At 42.4% G+C, this 13,535-nt stretch overlaps 1 protein-coding gene across 3 annotated transcripts; it reads right to left on the minus strand.

Annotated features, from left to right (window-relative positions):
- Positions 1-2,482: 2,482 nt before the first annotated feature.
- LOC115674371 (heat shock factor protein HSF30-like) lies at positions 2,483-4,812 on the minus strand. Of its 3 annotated transcripts, none has more exons than XR_008816498.1 (3): positions 4,260-4,812; positions 2,958-3,797; positions 2,483-2,697 (listed from the first exon to the last, which is right to left on the minus strand). XR_008816498.1 is itself a non-coding variant. In XM_030596743.2 (2 exons), the coding sequence occupies exons 1-2, from the start codon at positions 4,584-4,586 to the stop codon at positions 3,015-3,017; spliced, it is 1,110 nt and encodes a 369-aa protein (XP_030452603.1). In that variant the 5' UTR covers positions 4,587-4,810; the 3' UTR covers positions 2,483-3,014. The 3 variants fall into 3 exon arrangements, 1 of the variants encoding a protein (XP_030452603.1); XR_008816497.1 differs by having other exon boundaries at positions 2,483-2,864; positions 4,260-4,811; XM_030596743.2 differs by having other exon boundaries at positions 2,483-3,797; positions 4,260-4,810.
- Between the last annotated feature and the right edge of the window lie 8,723 nt (positions 4,813-13,535).

Raw genomic sequence — 13,535 nt, forward strand, 5'->3', positions numbered from 1 at the left:
ATTTCATCTCAATTATTATTAATGGTCAAGGTAATTTAGGCCTTAGATTATGATATTGAATTTTTCCGGAAAGAATATGATAACCGTACTTTTTTGAAAAAAAAAATTGTCAAAAACTCTCGTTTCTTTCTTCATTTAGAAGCGCTTTACTTAACCGGATGAGAAGGTCATCTAAGTTGAGCATCCTAAAGCCAAATGTGTTCTGCTATATTCGCTCAGGTATTTGCGAAAATGCAAATGTAAGCCTGTTCTGCTGTACAGAGAGGATGCAAATAGCTTCGAAGTCTTTCCTATTGTAAAAGCTTATTATGTTCATGTCGACAACAACGATGGAGTACATCTTCTTGTGCGTCGTGACGTTCAAAGCTGTGTTCTATGTTCTTTCGCCGGAAAAAAAGACGAGAAAGGTTTAGGTTCATTCAGAAGGTGCAGCAGTGCGGTGGTTTTGCTAGCTATATGTTCTTTGTATTCAACTCCCTCCCAGGGAAGCTTTCATATCCCGACTTGCTCCAGTTCGAGTGATTTCGCAGATAGGTCCGCTCAGGCTATGGCTTCTTCGAGAGCCTTGCCATCAATCCAGCCAGAAACGGTGAAACTGCACAGTTGAGTTCAGACTCGGTTATTGAGAGGGCAATCTACAGTCCAGTCAGTTTTCTGGCTGTCGAGTGTCGAAGGATTCATTGTTGCACGAGGGCATGTCGCGTGAAGAGAAGTTTTTTGCTGGGCCTTGCCTGAACCAGAAGGGGAAATCCAATGCCGTAGGCCACGGTTCATTCTCTTATGGGGGCATCTGATTGTGCAGACGAAACCGAAAGCAATCGAACGCCGCAAAGGTTGTTTTTTTTCCTCCCTCGGTTCATCATATGATACAACACTCGTCAGTTCCTCCGCACGACCGGTTAGAACATGAGAGCGGAACCGAGTTACATAGAGACCGAATCCAAGGAGACCGCAAATTCCACATCACGGGTGGCATCTCCAGTCCAGAATAGACTGAATACGGTCGTTCTCCTCCTCCTCTTCTTTCCATCCACGCCACAAAGCACCTTCGCTCGAGCTCGTTCACAAGACATATTCTCGCCCCCGATGCTACCTTTTTCTTCACATCCGTTTATCGCGTCCCCAGAGAGGAAAGCTCGCATGCGACGGGCCCTCATCGTCGTGCGTCTCCTTCAGCTGACGGCACAGTCACTCTCTCAATTGATTTGTCTTGCGGCTTCGTCAAAGGAAATGCTGGAAAGAAGCTCAGCTTATCCCACATCTGATGTTTCCACGTACAACAAACACTTAATAACCCGCGCGCACGCGAGAGACATTCGCCGAGCTTGGTAACGAGGGCTTGTGACCCGTGTTGGGGGCATCATTGTGGTGGGACATGTGCTCAGATCCTTTGGGCCGGACCTGACGTGGCTACTTGCTGGCCCGCCCGTTCCAAGCCGAGAGCTGGCCCATGTGGTTCGGACGAAGGCTCGGGCCACTGTGGGTCCTAGAGCGGAGGGGCCCGCGTGAGGCTGGCTTCACAGAGCAGCGAAAACCTCCCGCTCCCGGCAGTGGAAGGATAACCGGCCGGTGCCATCCGGGCCCGCTGTGGCCCAATGGGCTGCGTCCAACTGAACCACCACTTTTTTGTTTTTGTTCTTTTTTTCGCTTTTCGACTTGTTTTTACTGAACCTATTAAATTGCATCATGACTCGAATTTTATGTTAAATTGTCTTATAATAAACATTTTGTTTGAATTAAAAACCAATTTGATTTGTGTGAAATCGGGCATTTCGAATAGAGCGGTGTCAGATGTAGCATTCCTCGCCACAAATTTCAATGGAGCCAAATTTGAGCCACCGGTTAGATTCTAAAATTAGTGGAAGAATCTCACCAGATTTTAAGATATGACCTTACCTTAGGCGAACCCTAAAAAAGAAGAAGAAGAAAGTAAGTACCTAACTAAGAGGACAACCCAATTAAAGACTCTAACTACATTAACACATGGCAATCATCGGTTTTTTTTCATGATAAAAAAAAAAAAAAACACTTTCACATGAATGTTGTGTACACAAAACGTGATCAAATAGCGTAGAATTAAGTTCAATGGTATTATCACAAGTATGTCAAGCCGTGTGATGAACGTTGTGTCTGCGGGTAGCCAAAAATACCAACTAATTGATTATGGCGTGTCCAATGGAAATTCATCTTAATCATTACCAACGGTCAAGCTAATTTAGGTTATAGATTACAATATTGGCTTTTTCTGCAAAGAGTATAATAACCTAACAAAAATTTCAAAAACTTTCTTTCTTTATTTAGACTCACTTTTCTTAATTTCGTTTTGTTAGGAACAGATTGGTGGTCCGAGATGTCCTGTCACTTTGCTGGGAGCGAGGGAACAGAGAGCTGTCTTTTTAAGATGATCAATCTCTTCATCTTCCCATATTCCTAATTTCATCATAAATTGCAGTATATTCCTGCAGAAAACTATAAAGAGATGGGCCAAAAATTCAAATTATTTTAAAAAATAAAATAGAAACACCCAAATTTTTAACATGAGCTGGTTCAATCAACCAAAATTTACATGAACAAACAAAATCTGTACATCTTAGATTGGAATTGAATGAGAATCTGATGTGTGAAAAGAAAGATCTGGAGGAACCATGAATTGGGCATGCAATTTGGAGGCTTCAACAAGTCCTTAACCGAATTTACCTGCAAAAAATGAATTAAAGAACAAGAAAATCAAAACCAGCAAAGACCTAAAGCAAGTAAGATTAACATCAGAATACTAGACAAATCACAACATCAAGGATACAGAGAAACCAGCAAGCAAGCAAGCAACATCTGATTTGGCCCCATCGCAACTTCAACCATTCCTCCTGCTCAACACACTCCTATCAGATAACAAGCCAGACTAGCACACGTACATATTTCATTACACACTCCAAGGGACATGGGTTTATTTGACCTACCACAAATCTTCATATAGTAAGGAATGGTGTTGCAGAGAAGACCAAATACAGTAACATCTATCCTGGTTTTGATCTGAGATAACCCATTTGGTCCACCAGCTCTTTGAAGTCCTCTCTCCAATCCGGAGGATTCTCGACCAAATCCTCCACGTCCACCTCATTCTCCGATTCATCGTCGAGTGGTAACTCTTCCTCCGGATTGCCGGGAATCATGTCCTCGTTCAATAGTTCCTCCCAAATTGTCTCATTCACGATATCCAACTCATCGCTAGTGGTCCCTGGCATCGAGCCATCAATTGGGTCTTCGATGTCGATCCTTGATTCGTTCTCCAAGGCACCATAGAGAAGTGTCTCTATATCGGATTCAATCGGCACCAACTCTTCTAGATCATCGTTTGCTTGCAAATTCTCCACGCTCGGGCTAGCGGTCAGTCTCCGCTTCCTTCCAATGCCAAGACTCTGCAATTCCTTTCTTTGTGCCAAGTTCTGAATGAAAGAAGGGTTATTGAGCGCTTTGGCGAGGAAAGTCAGCATCTGCTGCTGCTTCTTCTCTGTTCTCTGCAACCTATCTTCCATTGCTGCAATCAGGTCCCTTGAGTGCTGTTGCTGCTGCTTCAGTTTCACGATTTCAGACATCAACAAGTTGCGGTCCCATCTCAACCTCTCGAGCTCGCCTTCCAATCCAAACTGCCCCAATTCGACGCAGGCCGCTTCTCCATGCTGCTGCTGATTCTGCAAGACGTTCCTCCTCCTCTTGATGGTCTTGAGCAGATGCTTCTGGCCTCCCAAGAAACCTTCATTCGCGAATTCCCATCTGTCTGGATCCACCTTCCTAAATCCCTGCATAAATTTTTACATGTCAGTAAAACTTCATAGGTGATTGATTTCCCCTTGCTTTAATTGATGAGGAAGTGTTCAAGTTTTGGCTAAGTTTCGTCATCTGAGCAGAATTATAGAACTACTCAATCTACATTACAATTCAAACAAACAGATCGTTTCATCCACTTCAAAAAAGGCAATGGATACTTGATAAAAAGAGGAAAACAATCAAATTATCGAGTAAAATTCCACTTCTCGATCTTAATGCAGTTCGATGCTGTAATATCAGAGTTGATCAGAGGTCAGCCTAATCACTTCTGGTTAGGGGTTGCCAAACTATCTGAAGCAGACCCAAAACCAGAAGCTTCATCGAACTCAAAAGCATGAACATGCCAAAAAAATCAATACCAGATTCCCCGAAAACGACGAACCAAAGACATAAATCAAAAGGTGGGCGATTGGAGAATTTGATCAAACACTTACGTAAGTGTTGAGCTGCCGGATGAAGCTGGAGAAGTTACTGTGCTTGAAGTGCTTGGGCAGCAGGGTGGAGGCGAACCGGTGGGAGTCCCACACGATGAAGCTGTTCTTCGCCCCGCTCCACGACACCACGGCGTCCGTCGCCGGGTCCTCCACCATCTCGAACGTCTTCACCAGGAACGGCGGCGGCCCCACCTCGTGGAGCCCCTCCATCGGTCTCGGAGCGCCCGCGTTCGACGGCGACGGCGACGGCGACCCAGTTGAGCACACGATCACATCCTCACGTTCTTGATCTTGATCCTCCTCTTTGATCACAATCACGCTCTCCATCGGGCGGCGTTTCCTTCGGCTTTCCCTTTCGTCTCTCGCTGCAGGGGGGGGCTATGCGGTTCTTGATCTTGGTTCCACTGTCGGCGGGTGCAGTGGCGAATGGGCAATCTTGGTGAGCAGCAGCAGGGCGGGCGGGCGGAGATGGAGATGGTCATGGGGGGAGGAGAGAGAGAGAGAGAGAGCGAGGGTGTATATAAGGTTCGGAGAGGAAAAATCTAGAGAGACAAAAAGCGACGCGATGTTGTTGGTGGTGGCGTCTGGGCTTTTCGTGTCTGTCGGAGAGAGAGACAGAGAGATCTCGAGGGGGAGAGAGAAGAGCGTGTGAGAAGATTCCGACAGACAGGTGGCAGTGTTCTTCTGGTCAAAGGTTTTGACTTGGGGGAGTGGGAAAATTCTAGAAAATTCTCGAGATGTCGGGCCCCGTGTGAGCTGAGTAGCGGTAGGGAAGGGATTAAAATTAGATTTGTGGGGCCCCCACGAAATCTCTCTCTCTCTCTCTCTCTCTCTCTTTCTTTGTGGATAAACCGAGTGGAAAATTCTGAGCCGTGGAAATTGTATAGGTGGGGGTCCCACAAAACTAGATTAGGACCCTAAAACACATTCCTTACATATGTAAAAAGTGGCATGCGTAACTGTGATATTCCAAGTTCGATGTCGGTCGAGAGAGGTCATGCCGAGTGATCACGAGTCAATGCTCGGCCTTAAAAGGTCGTTAACCTCGTCTAGTTATTCAGAGTGCTCATTTTGGGGCTTGTCCCACGGGATCGAGTTGGGTTATTACGGATGTTATCAAATCCAGGTTTCTCATTTTATAAATCTGTGGTTGGTGGACGGGCTAGGACCGTACCTGATTCGATGAGGGTGGGAAATGATTGTCGAAGCGAGAGGACTTGAACAAGGTGTAGCTACTTGCAAACTTCTTAGATAATGAAGGAGGCGGGAATGAACCGGACCTCACATCAAATAGGGGGCGAGAGTATGATAGGGCAATACAGGTCAACATTGATGCGATGTCCGAACTCCCTCGTCAGTTGGGAGATGTCCTAGATGAACGATTCATGTGTCAAACCCCCATCCCAAAACATTGCATCATTGCATATGGTAGTAGAGCAAAATCCCCTCTGGTGGACATGTGGCTTGTAGACGGACTAGGCCCATACTTGATTCGATCAGGGTAAAGAGTGATCACCAAGGCAAGAAGGCGAGAGAGCTTGGATAAGGTGCGGTTTCTCATAGACTTCTAGGATATTGGATGTAGCAGGAAAGGATCGAGCCACACATTAAATAAGGGGAGTATCGCCGGGTAGTACATGCCGACGCTGACGAAAGTATCACTTCTTTTAAGTGAAGGAGCTTGTGACACCGTAATTCTTATCTTGATCAGGAGAGACCTGTTGAGTGATTCATAAGTAAACATCTGCCCTCGAATGGCCATCACCTTATGTAATTACTCAAAGTACTGCTTTTGGGGGGACTCGACACACGTGATGCCCCTTCCTAGGTAAAAATTTGTTCCAAAACGACAGTGCATCTTCATATGATTCACTTGCTTTCAAAACACAAAGTTTTCCCATGATGCTTATGGGGGTAGAAATTCCAAAAGTCCAATTGGGCTCTATGCTTTGTGAAATATTTCAGTTGGGCTTTTAGCAACAAGACATTTCAAGATGGACCCAAACTTTCCACACTTGTCTACAATAATTGGTGGGCCGAGTGTATGTCTTGCAAACCGAAATAGAACATTGGCCCAAAAAGAACGAAAATTGATGTTCATTTTTCTGTCCATGCTAATTCATCTGAATGAGATTTTCCCAAACGGTATTTGGCATTTGTGTCCTTGAACTTTTAGAGGGTTTTGGCGTGATGGGTTCGGAGTAAGACTCGTGGAGGATGACGGGCCTAACCCGCTTTTCCAGCGGGCTTCATGTCGGGCGATGCCCCGATGGCGCTTGGCAATCTGTCATCGGCTCGTGTTCTCACAAGAACCGATTGTATGCTGAGATTGTCAATTCCAATCGACTTCAATTTTACTAGCTGCATCCCTCTCTGCCTCTAAAGACCTGAAAGAAACTCAACATCCTTCACCTACCCTTCAAACTATGTTGGATGTCATCGGTTGTTCGCTCCTGTCATATCTTCTCTACTTCATTTTAGTTGCTATTACTTCCACGCGACCACGTTTTTACGGTAAGGAAACTTAGGGCAAGATGATTGACAAACATAGCAAAAATAAATGTCGAAATTATAAATCTTACATGTAAATAGATAAATAGCATATAAATTTTTATTTTCAACAGTGGAGATGTCAATGTACTTTTAACGGCATCAAAGGAAAACTATTTCTTCCACAAGCAATTGATATAAAAAAATTTAAAAATCGTTAAAAAAATTGATATTGAATTATTTAATAATATGTACCTTTCTTTTTAGTTTCCTATGAGGTCAGATAGTACATGCTCCTATGAATCCGAATATTCTCCCAGAACAAAGACATGACATCACAATGGGTCGTCACTTCTTTTCGATATAGTAGTTATGTATGCATGCATTCCTTAATAACATGCGACAGGACTTAAAATTCTTTAAAAAATGATAGTGTTAAATATTTTTAGTGAAACTTGCTTATTAAGGCTCCTTTTGTTTCTAAAAAACTAAAAGATTTAGAACATATTTTTCCTAAAAATGATGGCTTCTATCGCTCACAAAAATGAACGAACGAAAAGCATTTTCATTGTTCACAAAAATATTTTGACAAAATTCTTGTCGATAAGAAAAATAATTTCCATCGACTGATTATTTAAGTGATACAAAGAATCATTTTTAGGAAAAATATTTTTCAAATCATTTAGTTTCCGCAAAACAAACGAAGCATAAATGACATGACAAAATCACATCAAACTTTTTTTATTTTTGGGTGTAAAGCATCGGACCTGTAAAGTTTAAATGATTAGGACCGATAATCTTAATAAAATATATTGATATCTACCAAAGATTACACCAAAAGGTCCAAAATTTGTTTCATGTCACCAATATTCCAAACTTGTACTGATAATTCAAAAATACCTTCGATTACGGTTCCATTGAAGATTGCGGTTTAAAAGCCGATGTTGGTTTGCATAGGCAACGGCAAACAAATAGAGTTGACATGGATCTGACGTGGCTTTAGTCTAGTCATTTCTCTCTCTATCTGACTCCCGAGAAATTCCACTAGACAACCTAAACCCACTACCTCAAGTATTTTTCCATGTCAATAATACCCTCAAAGTTGTGTCGATAACCCAAAATACTTACCATCGCAGTTCCACCCCAAAATGGCCATTTCAGCTTCGAAGCTGACATTTGAAACTTGTGCTCGAAGGAACTAATATTACTTTATGAGTAAATACATAAATAAATGTTATCTTATGCACACATACTTGTCTTGTCCATATTTCCCTTGTCATGATTGAGTTCCCATTACTTGAATTTTTTTTTACCGGCAGCCTAAGAGTGGGACACTGCTTCGAAGTTCGAAGCTACAAAGCGCGCAAATTGACTATTATTATTATTATTATTATTTATCGGAGAGCTTTGTACCTGATGTGTTATTTCGTCATCGCCTTTCTAGAACAGGAAAAAGCATAATAAATTAAGGAGCAACAAAAGAGAGAATGGCCATTGTTTTTGTTGAACAATGACGGAGGCAACTCGAGCTCTATGCCCACTTGCCCCAATGATGCCCACCACACATTTGACTTTTCTTTTTAATTTAATTTCTCTTTTGGGACGTATATACTTGACTTATGCAAGGTTGTCTCTCTAACTGCTTCCAAGATTGACATTTCTTTTTTCTTTATAGGGAAAATGACATGAATGGTCAATGAACTTTGGCTCAATACGCAATGCGATCCATAAATTTTTAATTTGCTCGATGTGGTCCCTGAAGTTTAACCCAATGTGCAATATAGTAATTAAACTTCTAATTTGTTCAATGCAATCCAAAAAATTTTGGTACATGTTCAATGTAGTCATCGAACTATATGAAAATATTTAATATTGTCCCCGAGCTTGAATTAATAGAAGGACAACATTGAACATTTTCATATAGTTCATGGATTAATTCTAATAACTATATTGAACAAAATTGAAAATTCAGGAATCACATTACACATCAGGCCAAAGTTCAGGCATCACATTGCACATTTGGCCAAAGTTCAGGGACCATTTGTGTCATTATCCTTTTTTTTTTAATGATTTTTAGTGAATATATTTACCTCGCTTTTATCTCTCTTTTTTTCACGCAAAAGGAAAAAGTTAGTTTTTAAATCGATTATAAGCAAGTGGAAGAACAAATCTCTTTCGAATTATCAGGTATTCTGATCGGAGACAGGTGATACGATAGAACTTAGAGCTGTGGAGATGCTTCATGTGGATCATCTCGAAAGTCGGGTTTCCGACCAAAAGAAAAAGTCGATTTTTTTTTTTTCATTTTTTTGTCATGGACGGGTCATCGACGTGATGTGATGACTATTGAATCGGTACGAAATATTCCTAGTCCGAGAAATCATGCTGGATGGCTCTAAATCCCTCTTGAGATCTTGTTCTACATATGTACCTCCAAAAGATGAAGCAAGAGAATCTAAAATGGCCCGAGTTGATCACCGCGATGCCTTGGAAATGTCTCGTGAAATTTCGGGGGTTTGACTTTGTGCAAATTGTTGTGTTGACCGGGGCCTCCCCCACTTTCACTCGAAAATTAAAAAATTAAAAAAAAATTTGACATTCCTTGGTCCACCCGTCCATCACATAATTTGCGATCAACATTAGTCACTATCGTTTTCTATTTTTCAATTTATATATTTGTTTTCATTCCTTAGCGTGTCAACCTTGGGGACATTTTTAGGCCCAAAAGTCAACTCCATATTGGAAATGTTACTCGAATTGGCTACTTCTCTAGGGCGCCCTATCGCATTGACTAGCAAAAAACCAAAACATGTAACAACACTAGTATGCTATTCTTAAGAACCTTAACCCGCAATTAAGATCCATTTATTTCGCGAAAAATAAATTATTTGTAAAACATTTTCCTAATAACAATCATCTGTGTCGTTTACAAAATTGAATGAACGAAAAATACGAAAATATTTATACATAAACTGTCGTCGATAATGACATATTTTTTATCGAGTAATTATTTCGAGCGATATAAATACTGTTGAATTTGATGATGATTGGTCGGATCGGGAGTGTGTTTTACGACAATAATTACATAGAGATTATGTTCTTTAGTGGTGTAACATATTTATCATGGACCCCGGGTCATCTCATTTCATCTCATTTGAGTTTGACCATGATGGGATTTCGCAACCGTCCAAAGCCTCACTAAAACAAACTTTCTTATGCAAAAGGTGACTAGAATTATTATCATCATCATGCCTACTAGACCTAGTGATTAGAAATTTAGAATTTACTATTATCCTACGTGGCAAAAGCCCCTCTGTTTTTTGGTAATAATTCGCGAGTCGGGTGGCCAAAAAAAAGAAGAAGAAAACCTCGAAAATAAAGCGAGATTCCTTTTTTTTTTTTTTAATTTCTTTTTCCTGCTTGCCAATTTTTTTTTCCTTTTTGCTAATGAAGTGAAGTGAGAGAGTGGGCCCCACGTATCGTGCGACTTTTGATGATGCAAACGAAATGCCGACTAAGCTTTCTTTCTCCAGTGCAACATGTGGCAGACACCGATTTAGATAAAACCTTTGCAGCCACCATCCACGGCGGAGGTTGAAGGACACCAAGACCCCCCCATGATGGGTGGGGGCCCGCCGGCCCACAAGCCCCGCCCCCTTCCCCCCGCCAAGATCCTGTTTGGAATCTCGGGGCGCGGTCTGACACCTGGCGCGCCCCGATTGGCCCTCAGGAAACCTCGATAGGAGACACACGCTCTTGGAAAATATTCCGAATTTTCTCAAAATCTGGAGATCCGATCACCTATACGTCATGACATATTCCCCGACCACACATGAGTTGTTCATCGTGCTCGCTCGCTTTCATGTGCAGGGATTATGACAAGTCGAGAAGTTATCGCGATTCGCAGAATTTAACCTTGTTAAGTGGAAAACTCTCTAAAAGGCTAGACTTAGATAACCTTTTCAAGCAAGAAATTGAGGATCAAAGATCGCCAGTCAAGGACATAACATGATCGATATGATTCACCCGCGATGTCGATGTAAGAAAATCGCCAATAATATCAAGAATCGGAAGAAACAGATCGATCTATTTTATATAAAAATTGCTCCGAGCCATAGGAAAAAAAGACAAGCGTAAGCAGCACCGCATCAAGCAAAGAAAGCAACACGTACACGAGCACGGTGATCTCGAAGATGATACGGTATCGTCAATTCGAATCAATTTTCCGAAGATACGACCCTTGTTCCACCAAATTAGAAAGCATGATTCACGAAACCACGAGGAAGGAAAACGTAGGTTGACGATTCCCACGACCAAAGATCATCGAATGGCGTGCTTAGCTAGTAATCCCCTCTCGTCCGTTCGATCGGGGAAGGCTCCAATAATTCAACGCGAAAATCGCACGACGTCATCGATGACGTCGCGCGGGGGCGGGGGCCGGGGCCGGGGGGGCATTGGTCTCTGCCGGGAAATTCCCTCACGCAGGTGGGCCCCACCCGCCGCCCACATCCCTTCCCCCCACTCCATGCTTGGAGGAAGGGGAACCGCGCCTGCCACGTGTAAGCCAACGGGGGGGCCCGCCGCCGCCGTGACGACGAAAGTGCCCGGGGGGGCTTTGGGGACGACGACGACGACGACGACGACCAAAGTGTCCAGCGACCAAAGGGCGGAAAAAGCGAAAGCGAAGGGGGGGAGCGGGAGCGTCCGGCACACGTCAGCAACCGGGGCCCGCCCCTTCCGGTCGAAGCTGCTCACGTCACCGGGTACTCGGAAAGTTTTGCGTAGTGAAAGGGATGAGGGCGGTTTTGACGATGATTCGACTCCTGACATCGGATCGGCTCGGCTCGGCTTCCGGTCCCGGCGTGGCCCCCACCACCTTCGCTTTTGTTTTGTTTTTTTTTGCGCACCGGCGAGCCAGTGAAACGGCAGAGGACAGGGGGAGACAAGTCGAAAGGACAACAGGACGAGGAGGACCCTGTCTTGCGTGGAAATCAATTTTTGCCCCCCACCCTGCCTTTTTGGTATTTTCCCAGTTTTACGGACCGTACAACATTTTTGTAATTACCTTTCCTAAATTGAGCCTTGGGTTCGTGATAGGCTTTAGTAACGCCTTATTATTGAAGTCGAGGAGGGTTAAATTTGAACGGTCGATTCACTTCGTAAGGGAATCCGAATAGGAAAGCCGCGAAATTATCCTACAATGATGGAGATCTATATGAAAATATTCAATGTCTTTGCAATAATGTCCGGTTCATCGGCTAGTAGTGATGCGTCCTAGCTGATTTGGTCCGTACTTTTTTATGTTGTTGTTAGATCTGTATTGATATGCAATACCTATTTTCTAATCCGGTGTAATTTTTGCTTAAAAAGTTTATACTATGGGTGATCAGTTCCAGAGTAGATAGGTTCCAAAGCTGAAACCTGAAACTAACCCGTTAAAATCGGTTCTCAGTTTTTGGAACATGAAACCTACCATGTATGAATTGACCTTAGAACTTATCCTATTTTTCTCGTCCGGTCCTAAGGACTACCCGAGAACCTTTTTTTTTTCTTTTGTTTCTTTTTTTGGTTTTATTTTTTACAACAAAATAATATGAGTAATAAAACTGTTTAAAGTAAAAGATAAATGGACACAAGCGAGCAAAGGCGAGTCAGGAACAAGGGAGGGTTGCGAGACTCAAACAAGTGAGGGCAAGCTGGGAGCAAGAGAGAATTGTTAAGTATCTAATTGAGGTTGGAAAGAATAGAGAAAAAGATACAAAGAAAAAAAACTGGGGTTATTAGGCTTTATGAAACTGGTTCCAAATTCAGTCCGGTCGGTCCAATTCTTGGGTGGTTCTTCACTCGGAAATCGAGAACCGGTCCGATTCCAAAAATTTGGAACTGAGAACCTAGAAACAAACCGGTTTTCAGGATGGTCTGATCCAAATCCCAAGTAGAACCGGTCCTGTTGCACAGCCCTAGGTCACACCACATCTCATCTCATAAATAGTATAAAATCTAGAACAAAATGCATAAAGATGTCATAACACTCGGATAGATTCTACACCATGAATTACTACTTTCTTTTTTATGATCGAGGAAGCACACTTTCGGTTACCCAAGAGATATGAAACACCCATCCACCTTATGAACAACATAGTAGGACAAAACTTGGATGATTGGCCAGGACATTCATAATTAGTGACATGAGAATAGGACTTATATTGTGCGCCTTTTCCTCACAATTGTGTGACTTTTGGAAAGAAAAAACATTAAGGTCAATTTAACCGGGCTAATTCCAAAAAAAATCACTAAATTTATATTGAGTGACAATTTTGGCCAAAACTTTTTTTGTCTCAATAAAAAGCACCAACTTTTACTCGAATCTCAAATCTAGCCCCTTTGATGTAAAATTTTCAAATTGTTCGGGTCTGATTTAAGATTTAAGTGAAAATTTGTAATTTTTTATGAGACAAAAAAAAATTTAGTTCAGAATTATCACTCAAGATAAAGTTGGTGCTTCTTTTTGGAATTACGCCAAATTTAACCTATGGAATTTCTTTTTTTGGGCAATAAGGCCCTGAGGTTTAAAATAGGAAGTTTGGTTTCGATGGGGTATATCCCCCCGTGACAATCACGAAATCTTTCGCTAGGAGACATTCTCGCCCCTATATGGGTCCTGATCTTATGCTCATAGGTGAGAATGTTTGGGTGAATTCGTGGGGTCTAATCAAAGCTTGAAGGAAAAGAGATCTTTCACGATGGCTTATCTAAAACAATCTTGTTTTGTGTAAAACCATACAA

The sequence above is a fragment of the Syzygium oleosum genome, unplaced genomic scaffold, assembly GCF_021117445.2.
Source record: "Syzygium oleosum isolate NSW1041296 unplaced genomic scaffold, Sole_v2.1 Sole_v2.04, whole genome shotgun sequence".
NCBI lineage: Eukaryota > Viridiplantae > Streptophyta > Magnoliopsida > Myrtales > Myrtaceae > Syzygium > Syzygium oleosum.

Excerpts from the sequence above, each read along its gene's own strand:
- LOC115674371 (XM_030596743.2), bottom strand. The coding sequence starts at position 4,586 with ATGGAGAGCGTGATTGTGATCAAAGAGGAGGATCAAGATCAAGAACGT. Across the intron at positions 3,798-4,259 it reads TCCGGCAGCTCAACACTTAC|GGATTTAGGAAGGTGGATCC; the intron begins GTAAGTGTTTGA and ends AAATTTATGCAG.